The 27259-nt window shown below is 38.5% G+C and overlaps 2 protein-coding genes across 2 annotated transcripts; both read right to left on the bottom strand.

The window, feature by feature from the left end:
- Positions 1-4: 4 nt before the first annotated feature.
- Positions 5-16271, bottom strand: LOC310736628 (uncharacterized protein). Its single transcript, XM_083560299.1, has 8 exons — positions 16139-16271; positions 15362-15541; positions 14904-15092; positions 14469-14645; positions 5171-5312; positions 2390-2943; positions 2099-2243; positions 5-536 (listed from the first exon to the last, which is right to left on the bottom strand). The coding sequence occupies exons 1-8, from the start codon at positions 16232-16234 to the stop codon at positions 22-24; spliced, it is 1998 nt and encodes a 665-aa protein (XP_083416425.1). The 5' UTR covers positions 16235-16271; the 3' UTR covers positions 5-21.
- Positions 16272-17786: 1515 nt separating this feature from the next.
- On the bottom strand, positions 17787-26472 carry taf7 (TAF7 RNA polymerase II, TATA box binding protein (TBP)-associated factor). Its single transcript, XM_083560417.1, has 13 exons — positions 26147-26472; positions 25885-25931; positions 23802-23878; positions 22824-22902; positions 22490-22623; positions 21889-22012; positions 21684-21742; positions 21455-21527; positions 19942-20049; positions 19592-19786; positions 19047-19159; positions 18299-18358; positions 17787-18096 (listed from the first exon to the last, which is right to left on the bottom strand). The coding sequence occupies exons 2-13, from the start codon at positions 25901-25903 to the stop codon at positions 18052-18054; spliced, it is 1086 nt and encodes a 361-aa protein (XP_083416543.1). The 5' UTR covers positions 25904-25931; positions 26147-26472; the 3' UTR covers positions 17787-18051.
- Between the last annotated feature and the right edge of the window lie 787 nt (positions 26473-27259).

The raw sequence follows: 27259 nt of genomic DNA, 5'->3' as shown, positions 1-27259 counted from the left end.
CAGTATTCTTTCTATGTGTACTCATGACATATCTATCCTTGTTGATTCGTCTGTATTTTCTTTCCACACCTTTGCTGTGACTGAATATCCTTCTTTATCTGCAGGCTCAACATTCCCCTCTTGTAGAGGAACAGAGCTTATATGCTCCTTATTCAAGGTGTTTGTCTTTATATTCTGCCCTTCCAGGCTGAGTGAGTTCTCTGTTCCATTACTAGAAATGCCAATCTTCATTTCTTGTGCATCATTATAGCTCTCTTTGGTGGAGTTTCTCTTGTCAGCCAATTTCAACTCCTTTATGTTGCTTCTTCGGGCCTGGAGTTTCTGTTCCCACTTCGCTTGGCTGCTGGCCCAGTAGTTCTTGTTCTCGCTTACATGCTTGGCCCGGAGATTCTCACCTAGCTTCTTTAGTTCCTGCTTGACGATGGTTTTGAGCTTGGGGTCAAGGCGCTCTGCTCTGATGAAATCCTGTCGAGCTCTGTCCTCGTTGTACAGGGCTGAATAGGCACAAGCCCGCTGATAAATAGCTTTTAGGTTGTCTATAAGATGAATGCATAATGACATAGAGGGAGTTAGAGATGGTGATTAAAAAGACCAGTCAAGCTTCATTCATCCAATTAATAATTCAAAACAATTCTACTCATAACATAGGGCTCCTGGTAAAATGTTTAAACTGAAAATAGTTTAAACTGCTTCGAAAAAATGATAATTTTTTTTTAGAAAACATCAAGGAAAAATACAGAAAAATAACTTTAGGTTATGACCTTAACCCTGGCTCTCTGATACTCTAGCATAGATACTCACTATGGTATATGCTCCTTCACACAGTGTGAAGTTATATTATAAATGAACTGTGATTTTAGTTATAACCTAAAGCATTCTCTATTAAGCATTCATTTAAGTATCTCTCTATGGGACACACTATGCGATCATATCATGACTGAAAGACAGAATATACCAGTGTGGGTTTAGTTACATCAAACCTTTAAAACCTTTTAAAAGTGTGTAGTGATGACCAACTTGCTGGAGTGCCTATGTCTTTATCTTTATCTTTACTATATATACACTGAAACCAGGCCCAAGTTGTGGCCATTCCCCATGTGGTCAGCAAGAGGCTTCAGTCCCTTCTGGATATTAACTGAGACTATGACTTCCAAAATTAAATTTAATTCAGTTCGTTTTTATTTGTATAGCACTTTTAACAATGAATATTAAAGCAGTTTTAAAGCAGATTTATACAGATAAAGCGTTAATAAAAGAATGTATAATTTTGTAATAAGCAAGCCGGTGGCAACTGTGGCAAGGAAAAACTTCCTGATATAACATGAGAAAGAAACTTTGAGAGAAACCAGATTCAAGAGGGAAACCATGCTCATCTGGGTGGCACTGAGTGTTCATTCATTACAGTTCATCTTTGCTGAGGTGTGAAGTGATGTGCAATCCATTGTGAAAGACATTAAGTCAAGATCAGCCTTCACAAGTGAGGCACAGCCCATGAAGTAATATTTACTGAGCCTTGCTGTGAACGTCTGTTCACAGTGCACTGTATTTAACTGTTTTTGGTTTTGAGATTTGAGAATTTCTGTCAAAATAGTTTTACAGAGTACAGTATTTAACTACCTCTGCTTGTCAGGGAATAATCTGAGACCATGGCTTTCAAAATCTATTGTGAAGGGCACAGCCCATGACATGAGCGTTCCTGAGACCTGTCTACATAGGCTTAACATGAAGCACAATATTTAACTTATTTTGCCCTTATAGAAACAAAATGAGGCAGTTTCAGCATTTCTTTCCCATAGGAATTCCATTCCTGAGAGGTGACATACTGTGTTGATACCAGTACCTGTACAAAGAGAGTCTTTTTCAAAGAGTATAAGATCTAGCTGATCCCAAAGCTCAAATTAATTCTGAAAAAGCTCCAGTACTATAGCCAACAAGGAGATTAAGATTAATTAACCTGTGATAAAAGTAGTTTAAATAAAATTTGTATAAAAAATTTTTTACAACGGATATTGTGGATAAAGAGCTGACTTGTAGCTGGTGTGAATGTATGAAATGTGAGGGGTTCTTCTATCCACTCTGGCAGTCTGTGTGAATTCACCTTGATGATTTTTTAGTAATTTGCTGTTGAGTTTGACCACCTCTTGATACTCCCGAAGCTCAAACATGCACTGACTCAGGTTGAGGGTTAGGGGCAGGCGCACTTTCTCCAGGGACTCCCAGTCCTCTCCCTTACCGTCTATCTCCTACACAAAAACAAACATAGATATGCATGTAATACAAAGGTCTTACCATATATTTATATCTTGCTGTAAACAAGCTTCACAACAACAACCGAAGATAGTAGTTAGTCATGTCTATTTTATGGGATATTAACTATTAGCAGGCTTACCTTGGTTTGAAGGTAGTCTACATACTCCAGGGCCTTTACAAATTTAACCACAGCCTCTGGGAAGCGTTGCTCTTTTATATAGAAACTCCCTTCGTCCTGGAAAAGCATAATCAGTCTTAACAACTGCTGCCGATCCATTCCCTTAGTTGGAGCAGCAATTTGCTGATTAAATTCTGGTTTTGCCTCTTTCAGTTGCCTGTTTTGTGTGTTTGCCTCTGTACTATCACACTCTTCTTCTTCTTTGACCTTTGTTTGAAACCTTTGTTTTAGATTAATATTTTCATCATGTTTTGCTGCAAATCTTTCCTCTTTTTTCTCCTCAGTCTTGTTCTCATTCCCAATTTTGTTTTTCTTCTCAAATATGTTCCAGTATTTTTCTTTGTCCTCCCAGTATTTCTCCTTCATTTTTTCTGAGAGGATCTTTAGTTCTCTTTGAACCAGCCTCGCCAGAGTCTCATCCAAGTTGGCCACCATTAGGAAGTCCCGTTTGGACTCCTTCTCACTCCAGACAGCAGCATAAGCTTTGGCTCGCTTGTAGTAAGCTTTTACACAATCTAGTGTGCAGAATAAGAATGGGTGATACAGTGATTCTAAACAAATTATAATCTTACCTATCCCACTTGATGTTTTCACTAAGAAAATATATGGTCCAGTTTTTGCTATTGCTCCGTTAGCCTTTGTAGTTAAGTATTGTGATTGTAAAGATAAAGCTTGCAAAGCATGAAGGGATTACAGCACAGGGCTTATTCCTATATACAGTATCTCACAAAAGTGTTGTGATCTTATGGCCTCTGCCATCTTTGTGGAGAGCAACCATTCTAATTCTCAAATCCTCAGGAGTTCTTTGTGATTAGGTGCCATTTTGAACTTTCTGTGGTCAGTATGAGAGAATTGTACTCAAAGCACTAAATTCGAAATGCTCTAATACAAGATAGTATTTTCTATAGTCAGTGTTGTGCTCGTTACTAAAAAATAATAACTAGTTACAGTTACTTCATTCAAAAAGTAACTCCGTTACTTTGTTGATTACTTACACCAAAAAGTAATGCGTTACTGTTAAAAGTAACTTTTTAGTTACTTTTTAAAGAACCTTCTTTGAAGTTCCCATTAATGCCCTTTTATGCGTTATGGTCTATACAAACACAAAACTGACTTAAACACAAAGTCATTTTTAAACACTTTTATTGAAGTCAGACCAACACAAACTAAATATATCACAAGGATTTCTGAAATAAATAACAAAACAAGCTGAATAATATATTCACAATCAAAAACTAAAGTGGCTTCTGCTGTTGTGTTGAGCTCTTAAACATGTTCCTTTCACAGCTGAAGTATGAAAACTATCAACAATGTAGAACAGAACAACGGGTTAGCTTCTAGCTACTAGCTCCTCAGGCATGGAGTTTCTGGAGGTGTTTCAACAGATTGGAGTTGCTGTTTATCGCAATAGATACGAGCTTCGAACCAGAAAGACACAACTTACATTTGACAAAAAAGTTTTTGTCTTTATACTTAACTAAAGTGCCATAATGAGCATATTTCCACTTTGAGAAACTCGTCTTGCTCTCGCCTCGACTCGCCATTACTGCCGCACAGACCTGAATAAACGGAGACACGCCCACAGCACGTCTTCTTCGTGTTTACAGTGGTTCATCCACCAATCCTACAATGCGTCTTCTTCCTGTTTACAGTGGTTTATCCACCAATCCTACAATGCGACGCTGCTGTAAGCAGTTTAGGCTGTAGTCTTCACTTCAGCCGAAATTAATTCATTTAAAAAAGTAACGGGTAACGCACCATACGGTAACGGTAACGGAGTTACTTTATTTTTTAAAGTAACGCGTTACAGTATTAGTTACTGTAAAAAGTAACGCGTTACTGGTAGCGCGTTACCGGTAACGCGTTACTGCCCAACACTGTCTATAGTATTGTCCCTTGAGAAGATATACTAAAATGGTAGCTGAAATATAAGGGGTGTACTCACTTTTGTGAGATACCATAAGTCACTTCATCCCACATAAATAGTACACTCATATATACATCCTAATCCTTACTTTATGGCTTAGTGATCTTCGAGTGGCTAATAAAGATTCTCCTACAGAATGTTCTCTGGCACTCCAGTTTTATTTGATCTTATTAATCTCTATGCCGTTTATTTTGCCTAGATTTAAATAGAGTTTGAGTTTATGTAGTCCCTGGTAACAAATGCCACACCTGCTGTGCAGAAAGCAGAAGGAGATCCACTTTGCTGGTGATTCATGAAGGAAGTGTTAAAGTGGGATGGAATAATTAAGCTGATAAAGAAAGGAGGTATGGATGACACATGGGAATTAGCCCGGATGGAAGGAGAGAAAATCTATGGAAAATGCAAGGAAAGGTGTTTTCATAAAAACACTGTGACACTAATTTATGGCCTCATAAGGTTCATCACAAGAGCTGTGTGTCTACCCACTAGCATTGTTTCATTAGCTGCAACAAAACATGTTTATTCATGTTTAATTAATTACTAAACAATTTAAATAAAAATTCTAATTGTTATATGTGCACATGGATTATACAAGACATTCCTAAAGCAAGTTTAATTTATACCAAACAAATTCTAAGGCTAACAGTATATACAAGCTAGTGGGCATAAATTACTTAGATATTAATTGCAAAATAACGGCCCAACTAGCTTCAATTTAAATCTAATGAGACAGGCTACAGGCTTTTTATTTTTTATTTATTTATTTTATATAAAATTTTCAAAGTTTTTATGTTTGCTTCAGTTTGAGGTCTTACCTTTATGCTTCTCAATCAGTTCTGTGGTGTGTTCTATTACTTCATAGTATTCTTCAAGTTCTAGCATGCACTGGCAATAGTTGAGGATAAGAGGGATAATAAGCTTGCTCAGCCTAATATAGTCCTCATCTCCTGGCATCTCCTGCAAAAAAAAGCACCAAATAACATCATCGGCAGCCATTGTAATATCTTGGAGGAGAGTTATCTGAATGACCTCTCAAAGCATCTGCTAGTCTGCTCTGTCACATTACACCATAAACTGATATGATCTCTATAAAGACTTGAGCGAGGTCAACAATGAGTGTCAAAGTAGTTTGAGCAAACAGAACTCTTACGGTTATTCAGATAAGTACTCTGTACAAATGTGGTAAGCAGAAAAGCATCTCAGAACGCACTTTGTCAAACCTTGAGGCAGATGGGTTACAACAGCAGAAGACCATGTGTAGTTTCATTTCTGTCAGCAAAGAACAGTAAAGCTGAGGTTGCACTGGGAACAATCTCACCAAAACTGGGTGGCTCAAGAGTGGGAATAACAAAGATTAGTCTTTGAGGCAAGCAAATTCACAGAATTCAGAATAAAACCGAACTTTAATATTCTTGAGAATTTGTGTGATGCAATTATTGGAACCTGGACCATAATCTCAAAACATATTTCCAACATCTAGTGGAATCCATGGAATGAAGAAATAAAGCTGTTTTGAAAGCAAAGGAAGGCTCTGTTTAATTATTAGTATAGTATTCCTAATAAAGTATTAGGTGAATATACTACAATATAGGGATGAAACTCATTTGAAATAATTTGTGAACATAACTTATGCAGCTTTAAAAATAATTCTAAACGTTCACTTTTACTCAGTAAATATAAGACATTTGGGACTTTCTAAATTGCTACAAAAATCTGCAAGCTTTCTGTTGAACCTAGTTGTACACCCTAAGTGATAACAGCTGCGCGTCGCTTAACCAGGTAAAGTCACGTCCTATTTATGTTCATGTTTTTGTTTGCTTGACAGGACCATACAAATATGTGTATTTTGTATTAGAGCAGTTAGAATTTGGTGCTTTGAGTACAATTCTCTCATTCTGACCACTGGATGTTCAACATGGCACCTCATGGCAAAGAACTCTAATTTGAAAATTAGAATTGTTCCTCTCCACAAACTGAGTTACAGTACAGTGGACAGGGTCCCACAGAGGTTTTCCAAGACGGGTTTCACTTAAAACAGGCCTCGCAAGAAGCGATCAAAGGAGTTGAGTCCTTGTGCTGTGTGTTGGGTGCAGAAGCTGGTTTAAAAAATGAGACGCATGAGTGCTGCCAGCATTGCTAAAGAGTTTTCAGAAGCGGATGGTCTGCTTGTCAGTGCTTAGACCAAACGTAGCACACTGCAACAAGTCGGTTTGCATGGCTATTGTCCCAGAAGGAAGCCTCTTCTGAAGCTGGCTCACAAGAAAGCCTGCAAACAGTTTGCTGAAGACAACCTGTCCAAGAGCATGAATTATTGGAACCAGTGTCGTGTGGTCTGATGAGACTAAGATAAACTTGTTTGGCTCAGATGGTGTCCAGCATGTGTGGCGACGCCTGGTGAGGAGTACCAAGCAAATTGTGTCTTACGGTCTGGGGCCGCTTGAGTGCTGCTGGTAGTGGGGAGCTGTGGTTCATTGAGGGAAACATGGATTTCCTTCAGAAACTGTGCCGAACGGCAGTTTTCCAACATAATAACGACCCCAAACACACCACCAAGATGACAACTGTATTGCTGAGGAAGCTGAAGGTGATGGAGTGGCTAATTATGTATCCAGACCTGAACCCTATTAATCACCTGTGGGGAATCCTCAAGCAGAAGGTGGAGAAGTGCCATGTGTCTAACAAACCAGCAGCAAGATGAGAAAGATCAGCTTAACAATGTTGAGGAGTGTGTAAAGGACATTAGACAGTGGATGCTTGATAACTATCTTCTGCTCAACTCAGATCAGATAAGATATTTACTAGGACCACATGCAGCTAGAAGCAAACTTTCCGATTACATAGCATCTCTGGATGGTGTTTCTGTTTCAGTGTGTACAGCAGTCAAAGACCTTGGTGTGATTATTGACCCTAGTCTTCCCTTTGAGGCTCACGTGAATAATATTATCAGGATCGCCTTCTTTCACCTTAGAAATATTGCTAAAATTTGAAATATGATGTCGTTACAGGATGCAGAAAAACTAGTTCATGATTTTGTTACATCTAGATTAGACTACTGTAATGCTTTACTGTCTGGGTGTGCAAGTAAGTGCATAAATAAGCTTCAGTTACTTCAGAATGCAGCAGGAAGGGTCCTCACTAGATCTACAAAATATGACCACATCACCCCTGTTTTAATCAGTCTACACTGGCTCCCAATCAAATAGCATTGATTAAAAAATACTACTACTGACGTATAAAGCACTTAACGGGCTTGCACCGCATCCTTAATGCCTACTTAGATTAAAAGGTGCAGGATATTTGTTGGTACCTCAAATAATGAAGACTACAGCAGGGGGCAGATCTTTCTTTTATGGAAAACAGTTATGGAAAAACCTTCCAATCACTGTTCGGGACTCAGACACAGTCTCAGTGTTCAAGTCAAGGTTAAAAACGTATTTATTTAGTCAAGTCTTTTATCAGTATATTTTTCTTAGGTAAAGGAGCAGATCTGGAGGGATCATGGATATATAGTGTTTAGTAAACTGGGATATTTGTATGCTGTTGTCCCCTCACTCTCATGTGTTCACTCAGGTTTGTTGACGGTGGTGTGGTGGGTTGTCTCCTATCCCAGAGATCCCTCATGTTGGTGTTACCTTCTGCTTCTCCCTTTTAGCTATGCTGCCATAGCGAGTCCAAACTGCACAGTGACATTAACTTTCATACAACAATGACACAAAATAATCCATATCCTTCTCCTCCTGTCATCTCTCTCTCTCTCTCTCTCTCTCTCTCTCTCTCTCTCTCTCTCTCTCTCTCTCTCTCTCTCTCGGTTGAGTTAAACATGCTCCGGAGGTTCCATTGCCCACTTGTCCTTCCTCTTCCCTCCATGGATCTTCCCACTTCGTCCAGGCATGCCTCTGAATAGGTTTCTCTTTGATTGGAGGCCACTCTTTGCAGCTGGGGATGGTTTCTCATCAATGCCATGGGTGGTTCAATGAAATTCCCGAGTAAGAACGGATTTGGACTGTAGTTAATGTCAACAGTCTGCTACATTGACTCAGGACTACAGTTTGCTTCTGATCACCATCACTGTACCCCGCAACATCGTATATCTGCAATAAATGGACATTCTGTGCAACCCACATTAGGATGGGTTCCTCTTGAATTTGGTTCCTCTCAAGGTTTCTTCCTTATGCCATCTCTGGGAGTTTTTCACTTGCCACAGTTGTCACCAGCTTGCTCATCAGGGACAAACTTACTTTAAAAGAAAGTATAAATTTTTTATCACCACATTATCTGTGTAAAGCTGCTTTGAGACAATGTTCATTGTTAAAAGCGCTATACAATAAAAATGTATTGAACTGAATTGAAGCTCTGGGATAGTCCGAAGAGGATCCCAGCAACAACCTATGCAGCTCCAGTGAATTCCATGCCCAGGAGGATTAAGGCAGTGATTAACAATAACAATGATAATGGTGCTCACTCAAAATACTGACACTTTAGACAAAGTTTTGACTTGTTTACTTAGGTGTACTCACTTTTGAAAATGATGGCTGTATGTTGAGTTATTTTAGAGGACAGTAAATCTGTACTGCTATACATGCTACACATTGATTACTTTAAAATATATTCAAGTTTCATTTCTATAGTATTATCTGTTGAGAAGATATAATAAAACGGTTGCTGAAATGTGTGGGGTGTATTTACTTTTGTGAGCTACTGTATAAAGTTGTGTAAATTATCAAAGAATGTTAGCTCTGGCCCCATCCCAATGCAGCGTGGTGATGTAGCTTACAGCACTGTATGGTTGCTGTACTGCACCAAGTGGTGCTCCAAAACCAATGTGGACTTTATAGATAATTGGAGCAATTTTGAGTGCAAGGCTGGCTTTTTAGGGTGGGACGGTATCCATCCTACGCAGGAAGGTGCTGCTCTCATTTCTCACAACATAGATCATAGACTCAGAACAATGTTAGTTGACCAGTGACTATCCAGAGCCAAGGCAAGTTATTTTCTCAACGTTCCCCATATTGAGACTGTGTCTGTTCCCTGAGTGAAACCAAAATATAGAAATCCTAAGAAAGTTTGTATTAGTAACAACATTAATTTAAACAACATTAAAACACTAAATAAACAGCCAGCACCTTTGATCTGAAGATAAGACTGTTAAATATTAGATCTTCTATGTCAAAAGGGCTGATTATAAGTTAAATTATTATTGATTAATAGCTTAATGCACTGAATTTAATGGAAATATGGATTAAACCAAACAAATATTTAGCATTTAAACAAGTTAGTCCTCCTGGGTATAATTATATACACTGGTGTTGCAGTTATTTATTTATAATAATGATAAATTTATAAATCACACAAAAAAAAACATTAATCAAACTTCCTTACACCAACATAATGTATGTAACTTTCAAAAATAAGTTGTCAATCGATTTCATTAATTATTATTTAAAGACCCACACAGCTCTCTTTTGATATGTAGTAGAGCGATCGGTTCAGGGGAAGAAAGAACAGGTGGAAGATGACCAGGTTTGGGTCAACTTTATTTCTTTATTCTTATGCGCTTTCTCACACACATGCACATGCCACACGTCTCTCTCTCTCTCTCTCTCTCTCTCTCTCTCTCTCTCTCTCTCTCTCTCTCTCTCTCTCTCTTATTGTTTGCCCCTGTTTACTGCAAAAGAGAGACAATTGATTGTTACCACTTGTCTCCTCCACGCCGCCACTGCCACATAGCCCTACCACCGAACCCAGGCCGAAAAACCGTCCGGCCTGCAACCGACTACTCTACCAAAACTATCACAAAGTGATGCCCTCGTGCAGTCCCCACTAATGGCCCGACGAGGTCCATTCCATTTATCCTAAAGGGGACCTCTATTAAGGCTAATGGGCACAAAGGCGTTTTTGGGATGGCCAGTGGGTTTACCAGTTGACATTTGTGACATGCCGCACACTATCTGCGCACATCTATGTGAATGCCCGGCCAATAAAACCAGGCCACTAGGCAGTCTAGGGTTTTCTCGTGTTCCAACTGACCATTGATTTCTCTCACTTGGTTGAAAGTGTGACTAAGTGTAGCGCACTTGTCTGAATTTACTTTTCCTTGTCCTCCTGCTCACTGCAAAAGAGAGCACTGATAAGACAAATACCCAACAGGTGTGTGATTCTTACCGCTTTTCTCCTCTGGCCTCAACCTTCTTTAACAAACTGGCACTCGGCCATGCCCCAGCTGCCACATGATATTCTTGTAGAATTCGGGGATTCTATTTAGAACCTGGCCACTACTTTAGACATGTGTTACCTCTGGCTCCATAGCTAGTCTTGCCAGACTCTCTTCTTGCACTCTAACCATACTGCACAGTGACCTTAACTATTATGTAAAATGTCTAATAATACATGTTTCTCTCTCCCATCACCCTCTTTTCCTCTCTCTTATTCTCTCTCTACTCTACTGGAAATCAGGAAAATGAATTTGAATTGTAATTAATATAAATAGTCTGCTACAATGGCTTAACCCAGCCATTAGGGTTGCACAAACCAGTGCATTCTTAGTGCCAGTTCTAAACCCAAAAGAACTGGCACTACGTGTTTAAATGTTGGTACTATGACTAGTAAAGGGAAAGAGGTAGCTGATATGATGGAGAGGAGAAAGGTAGATATGTTGTGTGTTCAGGAGACCAAGTGGAAAGGGAGTAAGGCCAGGAACATTGGAGGCGGGTTTGATAGGGTGATGATCGTGAAGCTGGAAGTTGAAGGGGCAATAATAAATGTCGTCAGTGCTTATGCTCCACAAGTGGGTTGTGAGATGGAGGAGAAGAAAAAATTCTGGAATGAGTTAGATGAAGTGGTTGAAGTTGTACCCAGGAATGAAACATTGGTGATTGGGGCAGATTTCAATGGGCATGTAGGTGTAGGGAACAGAGGTGATGAGGAGGTGATGGGTGGGTATGGCTTTAAGGAGAGGAATGTGGAAGGCAGATTTCGCTAAAAGGATGGAAATGGCAGTGGTGAACACTTATTTTAAGAAGAAGAAGGATCATAGGGTGACGTATAAGAGTGGAGGAAGGTGCACACTGGTGGACTATGTTCTATGTAGGATATGCAACCCTCAAGGAGATTGGAGACCGTAAAGTGTTGGCATGGGGCAGTGTAGCTAGACAGCATCGGATGGTGATCTGTAGGATGGTTTTGGAGGTGAAAAAGAAGAGGAGGAGAGTGGGGACTGAAAGAAGAATAAGATGGTGGAAACTGAAGGCGGAAGACTGCAGTGTGAGATTCAGGGAAGAGGTCAGACAGGGGCTCGGTGGTGGTGAAGAGGTGCTGGATGATTGGGCAACTACTGCAGAAGTGATAAGGGAGACAGCTAGAAAGGTACTTGGTGTGGTACATCTGGAAATAGAAAGGAAGACAAAGAGATGTGGTGGTGGAAGTGGTGAGGAAGTGCAAGAGAGCATAAGGAGAAAGAGGTTGGCAAAACAGAATTGAGATGAACAGAGTAATGAGAAAAGTAGGCAGGAGTACAAGGAGATGTGGCAGCAGGTAAAGAGGGATGTGGCGAAAGCCAAGGAAAAGCCATATGAGGAGCTGTATGAGAAGTTGGACACTAAGGAAGGAGAAAAAGATTTGTACCGATTGGCCAGGCAGAAGGTCCGAGCTGGGAAGGATGTGCTGCAAGTTAGAGCAATAAAGGCTGGAGATGGAAATGTGTTGACTAGTGAGGAGAGTGTGTTGAGAAGATGGAGGGAGTATTTTGAGCAGCTGATGAACGAGGAAAATGAGAGAGAGAAGGTTGGATGGTGTGGAGTTGGTGAAGCAAGAAGTGGATAGGATTAGTAAGGAGGAAGTGAGAGCAGCAATTAGGAGGATGAAGAGTGGAAAGTCGGTTGTACCAGATGACATACCGGTAGAAGCATGGGGATGTTTAGGTAAAATGGCAGTGGAGTTTTTGACCAGATTGTTTAACAGGATTTTTGAAGGTGAGAGGATGCCTGAGGAATGGAGAACAAGTGTGCTGGTACCGATCTTTAAGAACAAGGAAGATAGGCAGACCTGCATTAACTACAGGGGAATAAAGTTTATCAGTCACACCATGAAGTTATAGGAAAGAGTAGTGGAAGCCCGGCTGAGACAAGAGGTGACCATCTGTGAGCAACGGTTTTATGCTGAGGAAGAGCACCAAAGACACAGTATTTGTTTTGAGAATGTTGATGCAGAAGTATAGAGAAGGTCTAAAGGAGTTGCATTGTGTGTTTGTGGATTTATAGAAAGCGTACGACAGGGTGCCAAGAGAGGAGTTGTGGTACTGTATGAGGAAGTCAGATGTGTCAGAGATGTATGTGAGGGTGGTGCAATACATGTATTAGGACAGTGTGACAGCAGTGAAGTGTGCAGTGGGAACGACAGACTGGTTCAAGGTGGAGGTTGGACTGCATCAAGGATCGGCTCTGAGCCCTTCACTGTTTGCAGTGGTGATTGACAGGTTGACGGACAAAATCGTACAGGAGTCTCTGTGGACTATGATGTTTGTAGATGATATTGTTATTTGTGGTGAGAGTAGGGAGCGGGTTGGAAAGAGACTAGAGAGGTGGAGGTACACGCTGGAGAGAAGAGGAATAAAAGTCGGTAGGAGTAAGACAGAGTACATGTGTGTGAATGAGAGGGAGGGCAGTGGAGTGGTGCGGTTGAAGGGAGAAGAGGTGGAGAAGGTGGAGGAGTTCAGGTACCTGGAGTCAACAGTGCAAAGTAATGGAGAGTGTGGTAATGAAGTGAAGAAAAGAGTGCAGGCAGGGTGGAGTGGGTGGAGAAGAGTCACAGGAGTGATCTGTGATAAAAGGGTATCTGTGAGAGTGAAAGGGAAAGTTTATAGGACTGTGGTGGAACCTGCGATGTTGTATGGTTTAGAGACAGTGGAATTGAGTAAAAGACAGGAGGTGGAGCTGGAGGTAGCAGAGTTGAAGATGTTGAGGTTTTCGTTGGGAGTAATGAGGATGGACTTAATGAGTTTATTAGAGTGACAGCGCATGTAGGACGTTTTGGAGACAAGGTGAGAGACGCGAGATTGAGATGGTTTGGACATGTTCAGAGGACGGACATGGGGTATATCGGTAGAAGAATGCTGAGGATGGAGCCACCAGGAAAGAGGAAAAGAGGAAGACCAAGGAGGCGGTTTATGGATGTGGTGAAGGAAGACATGCAGGTAGTTGGGTTGAAAAAGGCAGATGTAGAGGACAGAGGGGTATGGAGAAGAATGATCCACTGTGGTGACCCCTAATGGGAGAAGTCGAAAGAAGAAGCAGAAGAAGTCTGCTACAATGTCTTAGGTCTGCAATCATCATGGAGTGTTTCACACTTTCACACAAGAGTTTCAAGAGTCAGCAACAATGAACAGTTAATAACCTTAACGAGGCAACTATAATGAATGGATGTTCGGTGTTACCAAGAGGAGGATGGGTTCCCTTCTCGGTCTGGTTCTTATGAAGGTTTCTTCTTCATACCGTCTCATACCAACTCACAAATAGAAGCAGATATAACTAACAAATGGTTAATTGTTTTTTTCTAAACCAAGCTTGAACTATGGCTGTCATTTTTTTTTTTATCTTAATCTATCATCTAATTAACATTTTATTGATATTTTTAAAAAAATATTTACATAATGATAAATTCAGCCCGAGACTAAAATGATCTCAGCTCAGCATATAATTGAATTTTAATTTAGTCTCAATCATGATATAGGCTATGATCTTCTTGTTCACTACTCCAGTCTGCATGCAATCATCTTTTCTATTGTATGTGATTTAATTAAAAAGTATATGTGAATTGAAGAAAATTAACTGTACTCCAGTAGTGAAAGCGTAGCAGGAACACACACTTGCTTCAGTGTTCACACTATACTAGCTTCATTTAAAATCTTCATTGATTATATTACTAATGATGTCTAAAGCACTTAATGTTCTTTCCCCCAAAACACTTTTTGTCTGATGATCTGATAACCCATCTTGCAGTTTTACAATACAGTTTCTCGATGATTATTAAAAGCCTTTCCCTTATGAGTCTTGAAATGTCAATGTAAGAGAAGTTAACTATATGGCATTCACTTTTCCCCCATGCATCTGATTACATTACCCGTGACTGGATGGTACGTAACAGCAGCACAGCCTCCTTGTATTTCTCTGATGCTTCACGGTAACTTTTTTCCTGGACAAGAGTGTTGCCTTGGCAGTGAAGGGTGGGCACAAGCTGCATCTTCTCATCCTTCTCCATGAGCCAAGACTCACGTATGTAGGAAAATGGCTCACCTACCTGAGCAAAAACAAACAATTTGGGGAGGGAGCAGAGAGAATAGCAGCAGAGTAAGCATGTCTGTTGTGCTTGGCTGAAGATTGGAAACAGCTTTTCTCCCCAGTGTTTTTCGCACGATTGCCTAACATTCTGCTGTTTTTGGCCTTGAGTGGTTTGTGCAGCAGCAAGAAATCTGTTGTAGGTGGAGTAACAGGATTGCACTGCTGGGTTTAAATGCAGTGTGTGTGCTTGTGTGAATGTTTTTTTTTGTAATCCTACCGAGATTAGCTCCATGATGAAGATTAGAGGCTGTGGCACCCTCATCAGCTCATCAAGCTCAGGAAAGCCTGTGGAATGGTACGTGAACACATTGCCCATTCCACACATGTGCTTCTGTCCTTCAAGTGGGTCTTTGCCCTGTGCAGCTAAACGAATCCCTTTAGCAACCAGGGGATAGAGACCTGTATGCTGTACAGATTACAAGATTTTGAAAAAGCTATTTTAACAGGACAACCAATGTTTTTTCACAATCCACAATTATGTCTCTGTTTTATGTATGTATTTGATGTATTATGTCTTTGTTTTACCATATTTGCAAAAATACAAAAATATTTTAAAACATAAAGTGGACCTCAGGAATGTATCTAATAAGTACCTTATTAAAATTTACATTCAAGCAAACATAAAACGGAAAGATAAAGAGAAAAGACTGGATTTGTATGAGATTTTGCACTTACAATAGCATCACACCAGAACTCTGCCACCTCACCAACCCTCATGGAGGTTAACAGCACCTCCCACACCTCCATCTTAAACATTTTTCCCACAAAAATCTCTGTAGGCTGCTTGTTTTTGCGACTGTCATCGATCACAGTCCTCTCAAAATTGTCCTGTAGTGTCTGGAAATGAAACACCAACTTTGTGCAAAAGGAGAAAGACAGAGAGGGGAAAACAGAGTTGATTGAGATAAAAGGGAGCATGTTGTTTTCTAGCCTTGTATTCCTCTCACACTCTGTGCATTACTAAACAGAATGCATATTTTTAGTTCAGCAAGACCCTTCTGAAATGACATTTAAATGTGTTGTCCGTTTAAACTCTGGGATGGAGGCACCATGACAGAATGAGAGCATACTCATACACTAGGGCTTTTAGCTGAATAAAAAAGACTGATATTTGCATTGTCATGAAAAATGTTTGGCACTATCTCTAAGCCTAGCGCCAGACAGCTGGACAAAACAAAAAAGTAAAAAGAACATTCACAGATAACAACTAAGATAACAACTAAAGTGTTGAACTAAAACAGTGACTAAAGGTCTTCCTTTTAGTAATTTTATGGGCCAAATGTTTTGTTCCACTAAATATAATCAGCATTTAAATCATTGGGGTGGGGGAAGCATATACAAGAGGCTAATTGATGTTAGCTGTAAGAAATAAAGTTATACATATTTAATTTAATATAATTATATAAAATAATTATAACCAGTTTTCTTTAATCAAGATAAAATGTATCCTACCTTACTACCATTTGGAAAGTGAGGCAGAGGACCCCGGCCACCATGTAGAATAACCTTTTTCACTCCAGGATGGTTGAATAGATATGTTTCCTCCATTTTTAAATACTTTTAAATACAATAGATTTTGGAAAGCACTTAATCAGAAAGTCTGGGTATGTCAGTGTGCTGTGTGTGTCTGTGTTAAGTCCTTTGCACTATGTTAATTAACATTCAGGGAAAAGAAAAGTCTAGAAAAAAGGCTGCTTTCTGACAGATGGCTGGATTAGCAGGTCGAGTATGGCCAGTTTAATCTGTTTCAGTTAATCCCCAAAGACTCAGATGTAATCCCTAGAAATAAGTAGAGGCCTGGGTGACCATAAAATCTAACTCAGAAGTTTAATTTTCTTCTAGAAGTCAACAATTGTACAAAGACCTAAATGTGTGGTTTCAAAATAGCACAAAGTAGTTAGTTACCAGTTAGTTGGAGAGTTGGTTTTCTGTTAGTGATACATATAATCATGTTAACTCATGATAAACAATTATATGAATGTAATACTTGCTTTGGCTTCATTTCAGGTGCAACTTCAATATATAAAAGTATAAACATATAACACATTTTGAGATACAGTCTATATTATTTTACAACAATTATTGTGCCAGGGGAAAAAATAAAGATATTAATTTAATATCATATTATGGTAATATTTTATAAACAACCTTCAAAAAAAGAGCCCATAATATTAAAATGGTAGATGGTGGAGGTTAGTCTAAAGCCTAAAGCCTTTCGTACCCTCTTCTGAAAACTATATTGATTTCCCCCGCAATATTAACATTTAGGCTATTTTGTGCAGATTTATTACAATACATTCCCAGGCATGTGGAAAAGTTATAAAAAAATTTGGAATTTATTGTATATTCTTCTTGTATGCAAAGGTAAAATCACGATAATTTTTAAAATGTAAAATTCTCAGTTCACAAAACTTTCCTACTTTTTGCAGGCCTACAACAACGAATGGAACAACACTGACTTCTTTCTGGAAAAAGGTGTCCACAGGTTTACAAATAAAGCTTAAACATGTAAAGATTATAACTGTTCTCTTACATTTTTTGTTCTTATTTTCTGATCAATGATTTTTTGAGAACATTAAAAGATATTTTGAGATATATATATATAAAATTCTATTTGTTTTATGTTGTAGCACAAAAAGATTTGTAAATGTTACATGCAACTATGAAAGGCAAATTCATACAGTGCCTTCAGGAAAAAGTATTAAGACCGCCTTCAATTTTGTTATGTTGCAGCCCGATATTACAATCAATAAAATGTATTTTTTTCTCATTTACCGACACTCAGTACCCTAATAATGATATATTATAAAGAGCATTTTAAATACATAAGCCTCATAAGTGTCAGACCCTTTACTCAGTTCTTTGCTGAAGCACCTTTAGCAACAATAAGCGATGCCCAATTTACTCCAGATATAATGTTTCGGGATTAAGGACAATAAATTCAATCTTATTTTTTATCAGACCAGAGAATCTTCAAAACCATATGAGAGTCCTTCAGGTGCCTGTTGGCAAACGCCTTTACACTGAGCTTGAGAATGAGTAGTAAATTAACAAGACAACAGGAAAACAGAGAGGCTTTAAGGCACCTAATGACCAAATACCAGTTTATAAATTTATTTTTTTATTATTATTATTCATTTGCAATGAAACTGGCAAAACCTTCAGAAAACCCTGCTTTTTTTTATTACACTTTTAAAACATGCATTTAATAAACGAAGAGACCTCCATAAAAGAATCCATCATGATCTGAAAAAAGAATTAGATTAACATTTAATAACATTACACTAAAATAATTCAATAACAAAACTCCTGGTTACAACACGGTTCATTCAGCAGTGAGTTGAGATTGCACTGCCCTCTGTTGGTCATTTCTCCATCAGTGAGTCCAGCTGTTCTTGCAGGGAAGCCAGCTGTTGCAGAAGAAACAAGAAATAATTAATGGCTAGATTTATGTGTCAACATATCTGTTCAAGAATAAACAAACCCCAGTGGCCAGTCTTAGTAGCAAGGGTTTACACATAACACTTGACCGTCTATTATTCAGATTAAGTGCATCAATTATGCATTAGTTGTAGTGGAACATTATAGGCATTTGGTTATGCAGCACTGTACCTTCTCCATTTCACGCTCTTCCTGGTGGATAAATTCATTTAGCAAAGCCTGAAAGCGAGCCTGCAAAAGAAAGTGACAAAATGTAAAATACTTGACAAATAAATCAAATAACAAAGGATAATGAAAAAAAAATTATGTATTTAAAGGCATATACAAAGAAAAAAACAGAACATATTTGTACAGCATAAAATAAATAGTACTTTGTTTCAATGGTGTTATTTGCAATTACAGCTTTTATCTAGAGTAGCGAATAATTAAGTTTAAGAAGCACTATGGTTCAGTTTTGGTCCTTTTTTTGCTTTTACTTTACTTAATTGAGGCCGTGCAGGGCATTCTTGAGTTATCTTGGCTGATGTTTGGAGTCAAGTGTGTTATAGAATTATCGAATCTTCTTTACAGATTCAGTTTATTTGATGATGAGAGAATATTCCTCTAATATGTACTTGGAATCAAACATTCAATCCTTCTTTCTCCAAACATGATAAACTGAATTAATGCAACAGTTCTATTTCTATTTGGTGGACCACTGAATATATTTCTAAAAGGGTTTTGATTTGTCTTAATATTTTTAGACAAGCAGCTTTGTGCTTATTCTTCAGAGAGAGAGAGAGAGAGAGAGAGAGAGAGAGAGAGAGAGAGAGAGAGAGAGAGAGAGAGAGAGAGAGAGAGAGAGAGAGAGAGAGAGAGAGAGAGAGAGAGAGAGAGAGAATTAGAAAGAACACTGTGCATAGTTCATGTGGTACCTCACCTTTAGTGCCTGATTCTCCACTTTCATGATCAAATCTTCCTGCTGCTTTTTTCGTGCTCGTGTCTCCTGCAGTTTAGCCTTGAGATTGTTGATCTGCATCTGGTAATCCATCACTGCAGATTAATTGCAAAAAATTAAACCCTTTCTCCAAATGTCTAGTCATAATTTAAGGAAATTTGTCATGTTATGGGCCATCAATTTTCATAAAATACTGTAAATCAATCATATTCCAAAGACACGCCTTCTTGACAGATCAGAACTGTGACAAGAGTAACTCTTTCTGAAGGGTTTTAATTTGTGCCATTTGTAGAACAGCAATAAGTCAAAGATTTCAGAGTGCTCTCTGGTGCCCAGCTGGACCGATTAGGACTGTCAATCACTGAAGGACAACGTGCTCCAATAGATGCATACTACAGGCACATGATGTATATAAAGCTGTTTAGTCATCAGATGGGTTCTTGTGCCTTTGGATTATCTACCATTAATAGAACTCTGATCTTAATTGGCCTCTTGCCCCTACTGCTAAAAGTGCACAACCATCGTACCCATTTGGTTGTTCCGGTTGTTCTCATCTCTTCCCCCATCAGACTCGTTAAGCTTCTCGTTGAGACGACCCACCATGTCGTCCTCTGTGTCCATGATGTTGAGGTCTTCATCTTCATGCCGGTCACCATCATCATCCTCATCTTCACTGCTACTGCTAATGTCATTAAATATCTCTCGCAACTCATCATGTGGCACTGAACAAAAGAATACAAAAATAAATCTTTTAGACACATACAGTAATGAGTACTGAACTCAGGTTAACTGAGCATTTCTATTTTAAATAAATGTTAAACAGCTGCTAATAACAAAAGCATGTGTTTATGGTTTGTCCTTTGTAAGTGGAAATTACCTGAAGAGTCATGACCCTTGTGCCCAGAGGTTCCAGGTGAATCCAAATTCGATAGTGACAAATTATTGTCAGTTTCTTTAGTCTCATCTTCAGCAATCACTTCCCATCCTAAGGGCCAAGTCAAGGTAACACACTAGAACTTCCATTCATACATTGCTGTATGAAATAGAATATACAATCAAATACTGCATGAGCTTTCTCATACTTATTTCTGGTACTTAAAGAACTAAATAATATTTGACCTGGCTTTGACTTTTGACAAATCTTATTAAATTTACAGCATTTAGTAGAAACCCTTATCCAGAGCGACGTACAAAAGTGCTTTTAGCCTCTATCAATGAATAAATCAACACTGGTTTGCTCAGTGGCTCTGGTGGTCAGGGCCAGCAAAGCCTTCTCTGCTAGCCTAAACACTATCAGAAGCACTGACCTATATTTACAACCTAAATTCTAATATTTGTTTCATGCAACTGTATTAATTTATTCCCAACAGTTTATTATCTTCATTTCGTAGTGTTTCTGATGGCTGCACTGCTTCCAGTATATGTATGTAAAAAATTGTGTCCAATCAGATTTCAGCCTATATATGCTACTGTATCAATCTAATCTGCCCAGGGCCTTCAAAGTCAATACTGCTGGCCCTTTACCATAGTGAATCTTTCTTTAACCAATTAGATTTTAATTTCGCCTCACAGGTCCTCTAAATGGCTGAAGAAAAACAAAATGAAGACTTTGGAGTGGCCTAGTCAAAGTCCTGACCTGAATCCTATTGAGATGCTGTGGCGGTTCATGTTCGAAAACCCTCCAATGTGGCTGAATAACAAAAATTCTGCATAGATGACTTATTGCAAGTTATCGCAAACGCTTGATTGCAGTTGTTGCTGCTAAGGGTGGCCCAACCAGTTATTAGGTTTAGGGGGCAAACACTTTTTCACACAGGGCCATGTAGTTTTGGATTTTGTTTTCCCTCAATAATTAAAAACCTTCATTTAAAAACTGCATGTTGTGTTTATTTGTGTTAACTTTTACTAATATTTAAATTAGTTTGTTCTGAAACATGAAAGTGTGACAACATGCAAAAAAAAACAAAAAACAACACTGCGTGTGTGTGTGTGTATATATATATATATATACACACACACACACACACACACACACACACACGTGTGTATGTAAACAGTGGAGGAAATAATTAGTTGATCCCCTGCTGCTTTTGTGAGTTTACCTCTACCAAGTAATTCACAGTCTAGAACTTTTATGATAGGTTTATTTTAACACAGAGAGAAAAAATCTAAAAAATATCCAAAAAAAATTATATGATATATAAATTAATTAGTATTTGATTGATTTTATTTTTTTATAATATTCTGTTTCTCTGTGCGGAATTATCTGAAACAATCAGAAAAATTATAAGTACAGCTCATTTGGTGGTGTCCTGAGTGGCTTGAAAGTAAGACATGACAAGAAAAGACAAGACAAGTAAAAATAAAATAAAAAAGACACAAAAGGATACGGACACTGACAGCTTCAGCATCTGTGCTTAGGAGCCTCTTCACCTCTTTTTCCACATCTGGAGATTCAATGTACTGGAAAACATTGCAGATTAGACAGTTAGTGTGTAGGTGTATACGCGTGCGCACACACACACACACACGCGCGCACGCGCACACGCACACTAAATACACAACAATAAAGAGAACAAATGGATACCAAAAAGCCCTACAGGATCAATGCACAGCTACCTTCTTCTTTGCAGTCTTCCTAAATCGCCTTTTTCTTGTGTTCTTCAGAGGGCAGGTAACTGGAAAGAGAGACAAAACACAATATTAAATAACTTCAATCCAGCCATGATATGTGAAGCTTTTTGCCACATCAGACAAGTCAGTGATGTTCATGTTGTGTATATAGACTTCATCAGAACATTCAGCACAGGAAGAAGAAACTTACTGCCATGATTCCAGATAAACTTCTTGTCTTTGTCCTTATCCTTTTTCTTTGTTTTGGAGTCTACAGTTCCCGTAGGCTCCTCTAGAGGAGGGTAAAGGTCTCCATCCAGAGTGCACACCAACATCTAGAAATAAGATAATTAAAACTGCTCAGACTATTTGGGCTTGTTTCTTGTACTTGTGATCAGTTGTGACCCAGGCTCCCATGCTGCTGTCTATGTCTCTGTGGATAAAAGCACTGTTTATTGGCTGTATTGGTTTAGAAATCATATCTGGTCTACCCTGATGTGTATGGACAAAGTATGTTTAATATCGTAAGGATGTATTGTGTATCCTCCGCTATACTGCCTCTATACTGTTAATCAGATTTGCACCAATGAGTCTGTCAAGAAAAATGCATGCATCACAACTTTAGAAAATTACCAGCTTGTTAAACTATAGAGACTAGGAAATTCTTACATGCAGGAGAAGAGAACTGCATCAAAATCTTATTTAAAACGGAAGCATCATTTTCCCCAAGAACAAAAACACAAGTATAAAATTAACATGTTGGCTGATTCGCTAATGAATAAAGATTTTAGTATAAAGGTAGCTGGTATTACCTGACAAACATCAGCAGTCTTATAAAAGGTCTTCTTGTCAACTGTTTTTAAGGACTCCAGGATGCAGGGCAGATCTACTAATTTACAAGCTAAAGGGACACGGTCCACTCTAACAATTCCATGACGGCCATCAGCTAAGAAGGTTGAACAAACAGGGTTGGTTATAAAAAGGTGGTTTGTACCTGTTAAACATTTTGTCAGAAATTATTATAAGAAATACATATTTTAATGAAACATTTTACATTATTTTCACATTATTATTCGCCTCTGAATAACAATTACTGCTATATATGCATTTTATCCTTGTTTCTCAGAGCCATTTTACTGAACATACCATGCAACTCTATAGTGAGTCTGTCCTTAAGATTCATGCTGCCAGATTGGGCAATTCTTCTCACTGTGGATGCATACTCCTTAAAGTGAGGCAGAATTAGATAGACAGACAGTTAGACAGACATATTGATCGATCAATCATGGGGGAAATTAAATTCTCAGGTTTTAGGCAATGATTTGGGTCTATTTTATCTAGCAGATGACAGAAATGCACAAATATTATATAACAACATTCAGATGCAATCTATTCATGTTAAGAGAACCCAACATTTCAAGACTACTATAAAACTAAGCTGAAAGTCTGCACTTTGAGCTCATAACATTTACTGTGACAAACAGCAAAAATAACAACACAGTCATGTACAAATATTTATAGAGCTGACTATATGTGTATTTACTATATACTTTTAGAGAAGGAAAGAAAAAATTCCATTTGGTTAATCATTTCCAACATGATGCCACATAGATTAAACAAAAGCTTCAGGAATGTGAGAGTAAGAGAATAGATGTTTTACTCTATAACTCCAGTGCTTTGATTCCAGTGGTGCTAAAATATTCTCCTATCTGTGTATCATCACATTTGAATAAGCATATGAATATACTATATTAAATGTTTATTAATTATAAATGGAACTTAACTGTCCTTAGGCTATTACTGTATTTGAGTTTTAAGTAAACCAATCTTTTATTACAGAGATCAACATACAAGACAAACATTCACAGATGAATATAAATTAAACAAGGTGCAACAGACTAGAAAAAAAGAGAATCTAATAAAAATATATTAAGGGGAAAGGGAATGTGTCTATACAAAATACAAGTGTAAACAAACCACAGTACAATTGTGCACAAACGTTAGGAGGTTTTTATTTTAGAATGAATATATAGTAGGGATTGTACATTATTACTCAGACCACTTCATATTTAACCATATATGTAGACTAAATATATATTTTTATATATTTTTTAAAATGCTTACCTGAGGTAGCCGCAGAACAAACTGGTTTTCTAGCTCATGAGGAGCATCTTCTTTGCTTTTGGAATTAACTTTCCCAACTACAAAAGAAAAAAAACTTTTTAAAAGTCATGTATATGTAAAAAAAAATAAACCTTTTATACTGCACAGGTCAATCTGATGCCTATTCAAGATGCAAAGATAGTCCATGGTTTGACAACACTTTATTGGACACAATAGTTAACACATGGGAGCAAATTTAGAATGAGAGTAACCCCACGCAGGAATGCACCCAGAGCACAGGGTGGAGCTGTGACTTAACCTTCTTTTTATCTCTCTCTCTCTCTCTCTCTCTCTCTCTCTCTCTCTCTCTCTCTCTCTCTCTCTCTCTCTCTCACATATACAAACATACATATACACACATTATATATATATATATATATATAAAATTCAATTTAATTGCCTTTAAGTCCTCCCAGAGGAGCAGACATAGAATGTCCACTACAAGGTTATTTTCTCTCTTTCAGAAATCACAGAGAGAGAGAGAGACTTTTTCTTTTAAACTTTTCACATATACATAACAGCACAATAAAATACTTTGTCATTTCCCAGCGATGTAAGGAAGCGGGGTCTGAGCGCAGGGTCAGATATGATTCAGCACACCTGGAGGGTTAAGTGCCTTGCTCATTTGCCCAAGAGTGGCTACATGCCTGTAACACAGAACTTCCAATCAGTAACTTAGATCAGCCTTACCACTGAGGTACCACTTCCCAATAAAACTCTCTTGCCCTATGGGAAGATTGAACTCACAACCTTCAAATTATGGCACTACCTACTGCACTAATGAGGGAGCAGGGGAGGTAGAGTTCCTCTAAATCATCCAAGCTCAAGCACCAAGCAAACAAATATCGCTGAAATTAGACCAAACATCATTAAATGTACAGAAAATATTCCTTTTTTCCCTTTAAACTTTATCATAACCCCCCCCCCAAAAAAACAAAAAAACACTTGCATAAAATTGTAATAACAGGATACAGAGTGTCTTCTTTCGACTGCTCCTATTAGGGACCACATCCATAAACCTCCTCCTCGGTCTTCCTCTTTTCTTCCTTCCTGGCAGCTCCATCCTCAGCATTCTTCTACTGATATACCCCATGTCCCTCTTATGCACATGTCCAAACCATCTTAATTATGCTTCCCTCACTTTATCTCCAAAACGTCCTACATGCGCCGTCCCTCTAATAAACTAATTTCTAATCCTGTCCATGCTTTACACTCCCAATAAAAACCTCAACATCTTCAGCTCTGCTACCTCCAGCTCCACCTCCTGTCTTTTACTCAATGCCACTATCTTTAAACCATACAACATATCAGCTCTCACCATAGTCCTATAAACTTTCCCTTTCACTCGCACAGATACTCTTCTATCACAAATCACTCCTGCCTCTTTCCTCCACCCACTCCACCCTGCCTGCACTTTTTTCTTCACTTCCCTAACACACTCTCCATTACTTTGCACTGTTGACCCCAGGTACCTGAACTTCTCCGCCTTCACCACCTCTTCTTCCTGCAACCACACCGCACCACTCCACTGCCCTCTCTCTCATTCACACACATGTACTCTGTCTTACTCCTACTGACTTTCATACCCCTTCTCTCCAGCACATACCTCCACCTCTTCAGGCTCTTCTCAACCTGCTCCCTACTCTTACCACAAATCACAATATCATCCACAATCATCATAGTCCATGAAGACCGCTGTCTAACCTCGTCTGTCCACCTGTCCATTACCACTGCAAACAGGAAAGGGCTCAGAGCCGATCCTTGTTGCAGTCCGTCGTTTCCTAATGCACACTTCAATGCTGCCTCATACATGTCCTGCACCACCCTCACATATTTCTCTGCCACACCAGGAACATGAATTTCTCATACAATACCACAACGCCCCTCTCTGCACCCTGTCTTACACTTTCTCTAAATCCAAAAACACACAATAGAACTCTTTCTGACTTTCTCTATACTCCATCGACATTCTCAAAAGGGTTGAGGGTTAAGCATTTTCTACTTGAGTTTAAATATAAACGATATATAAAAGGTTCTCCCCTACCTTTCGTTTTAGACGCCATGGTGCTGTTATCCTGTGCCAACCTCCTCCTGAAAAGGAATGTCGTTGTTATCGCTCTGGTGCCAGGTTAGTGGTCAGATTCTAGCAAAGTACTACAGTTATTGCTAATTATTTATTTTCTAATGGCTGTACTGGTCTTACGTGATAACGTTAAGTATGCATATTTAGCTAACTAGGTAGGTAGATTAGCATTTGCTTTAGCTACTTTAGCCAGAAAATATTAAGCCAAAATGTTTAACATTACCTGAAATATATTTATCAAATGTGTGTTAAATGACAGGAGCTTGCTTAATTGTCAAACCTGGGCAATTATCTAAAATAATCAGGTTATTAAAATAAAGCGGGAATTTACTGAAATAAACCCAGTTTCTTGTGTTCTTGGGATCCTTGTTCTTCTTTTTGCTGCAGGAGTGCTCGGAGTGAACACCTTCACATTACTGCCCCCTGCTGTTTCGGATCCCAATGCTAAATTGACTTCTTTTTGTGAATAAGATAGTTCGGGTTATTATTTAAAAGAAAAACAATCGGAATTCTAATCGGAAGGTCTGGGGTTCCAGCCCCAGTATGGCCATGCTGCCACTGAGCCTGACCCTAAGCAAGGTCCCCATCCAACTTTGAACAGCTTGAGAGGATTTGCCATGAAGATTTGCAGAAAATTCCCAATTCCAGGTTTGCAAAGCTTGTTGCTTTATACCCCAAAGAGTAGAAGATGTAATGGGTGACATGTGCTTCAACTAAACACTAAGTAAAGGGTCTCAATACTTATGTGCGCGTGCTATTTAAGTTTTATAATTTAAAATAATTTACAGAAATTTCTATAATTCTGTTTTTACTTTGTCTTTATATGGTACAGTGTGGAGATTAATGAGAAATGTAAACGATTGTAGTGTCAGACTCCAAAACTAAAAAGATAAAAGGGTACATTTAATGATAATGTAATGGTTCTTTAAAATGGTACATTTCCTCAGTTTAAACGTGATATGTTTTCTATTTGCAAATTATTGCATTCTATTTTTATTAACATTTTACTCAGCGTTCCAACTTAGCTTGTGACCTGATGCAGTGAATATCTTTTTTTTTTTTTTAACACAACCTTGTGATAAGACACATCTTGTGGTTGTGGAAAAAAATGTTACTCTGTTTCAGAATGATCAAATTATTGCCCTGCATCAAGCAAATAAAACCACTACGGAGATTGCTGAAACTACTAAAATTGGGTTACTAACTGTCCAATGCATTATTTAACCATGGTCAACCATCCTTTTTGAGGAAGCAGTGGGGTTGGAACAAATAAGTCTTAAATGTTCGTGATCAGAGATCATTAAATGTTTGGTAGTAGCAGCAGTAAAGTATGTTT

This window comes from Silurus aristotelis (assembly GCF_946808225.1).
Source record: "Silurus aristotelis genome assembly, chromosome: 14".
Lineage (NCBI taxonomy): Eukaryota > Metazoa > Chordata > Actinopteri > Siluriformes > Siluridae > Silurus > Silurus aristotelis.
The sequence above is the reverse complement of the archived record's forward strand: the minus strand, read 5'-3'. Positions and strand labels throughout refer to the sequence as shown.

Coding starts and splice junctions, on each gene's coding strand:
- LOC310736628 (XM_083560299.1), bottom strand. CDS start 16,234: ATGGAGGAAACATATCTATTCAACCATCCTGGAGTGAAAAAGGTTATT. Junction 15,542..16,138: donor ACTTTCCAAATGGTAGTAAG/GTAGGATACATT, acceptor TTTTGCACAAAG/TTGGTGTTTCATTTCCAGAC. Junction 2,244..2,389: donor TAGACTACCTTCAAACCAAG/GTAAGCCTGCTA, acceptor GTTTTTGTGTAG/GAGATAGACGGTAAGGGAGA.
- taf7 (XM_083560417.1), bottom strand. Junction 22,013..22,489: donor AGACTGCTGATGTTTGTCAG/GTAATACCAGCT, acceptor TCTTATTTCTAG/ATGTTGGTGTGCACTCTGGA. Junction 21,528..21,683: donor GGAAGACTGCAAAGAAGAAG/GTAGCTGTGCAT, acceptor AATGTTTTCCAG/TACATTGAATCTCCAGATGT.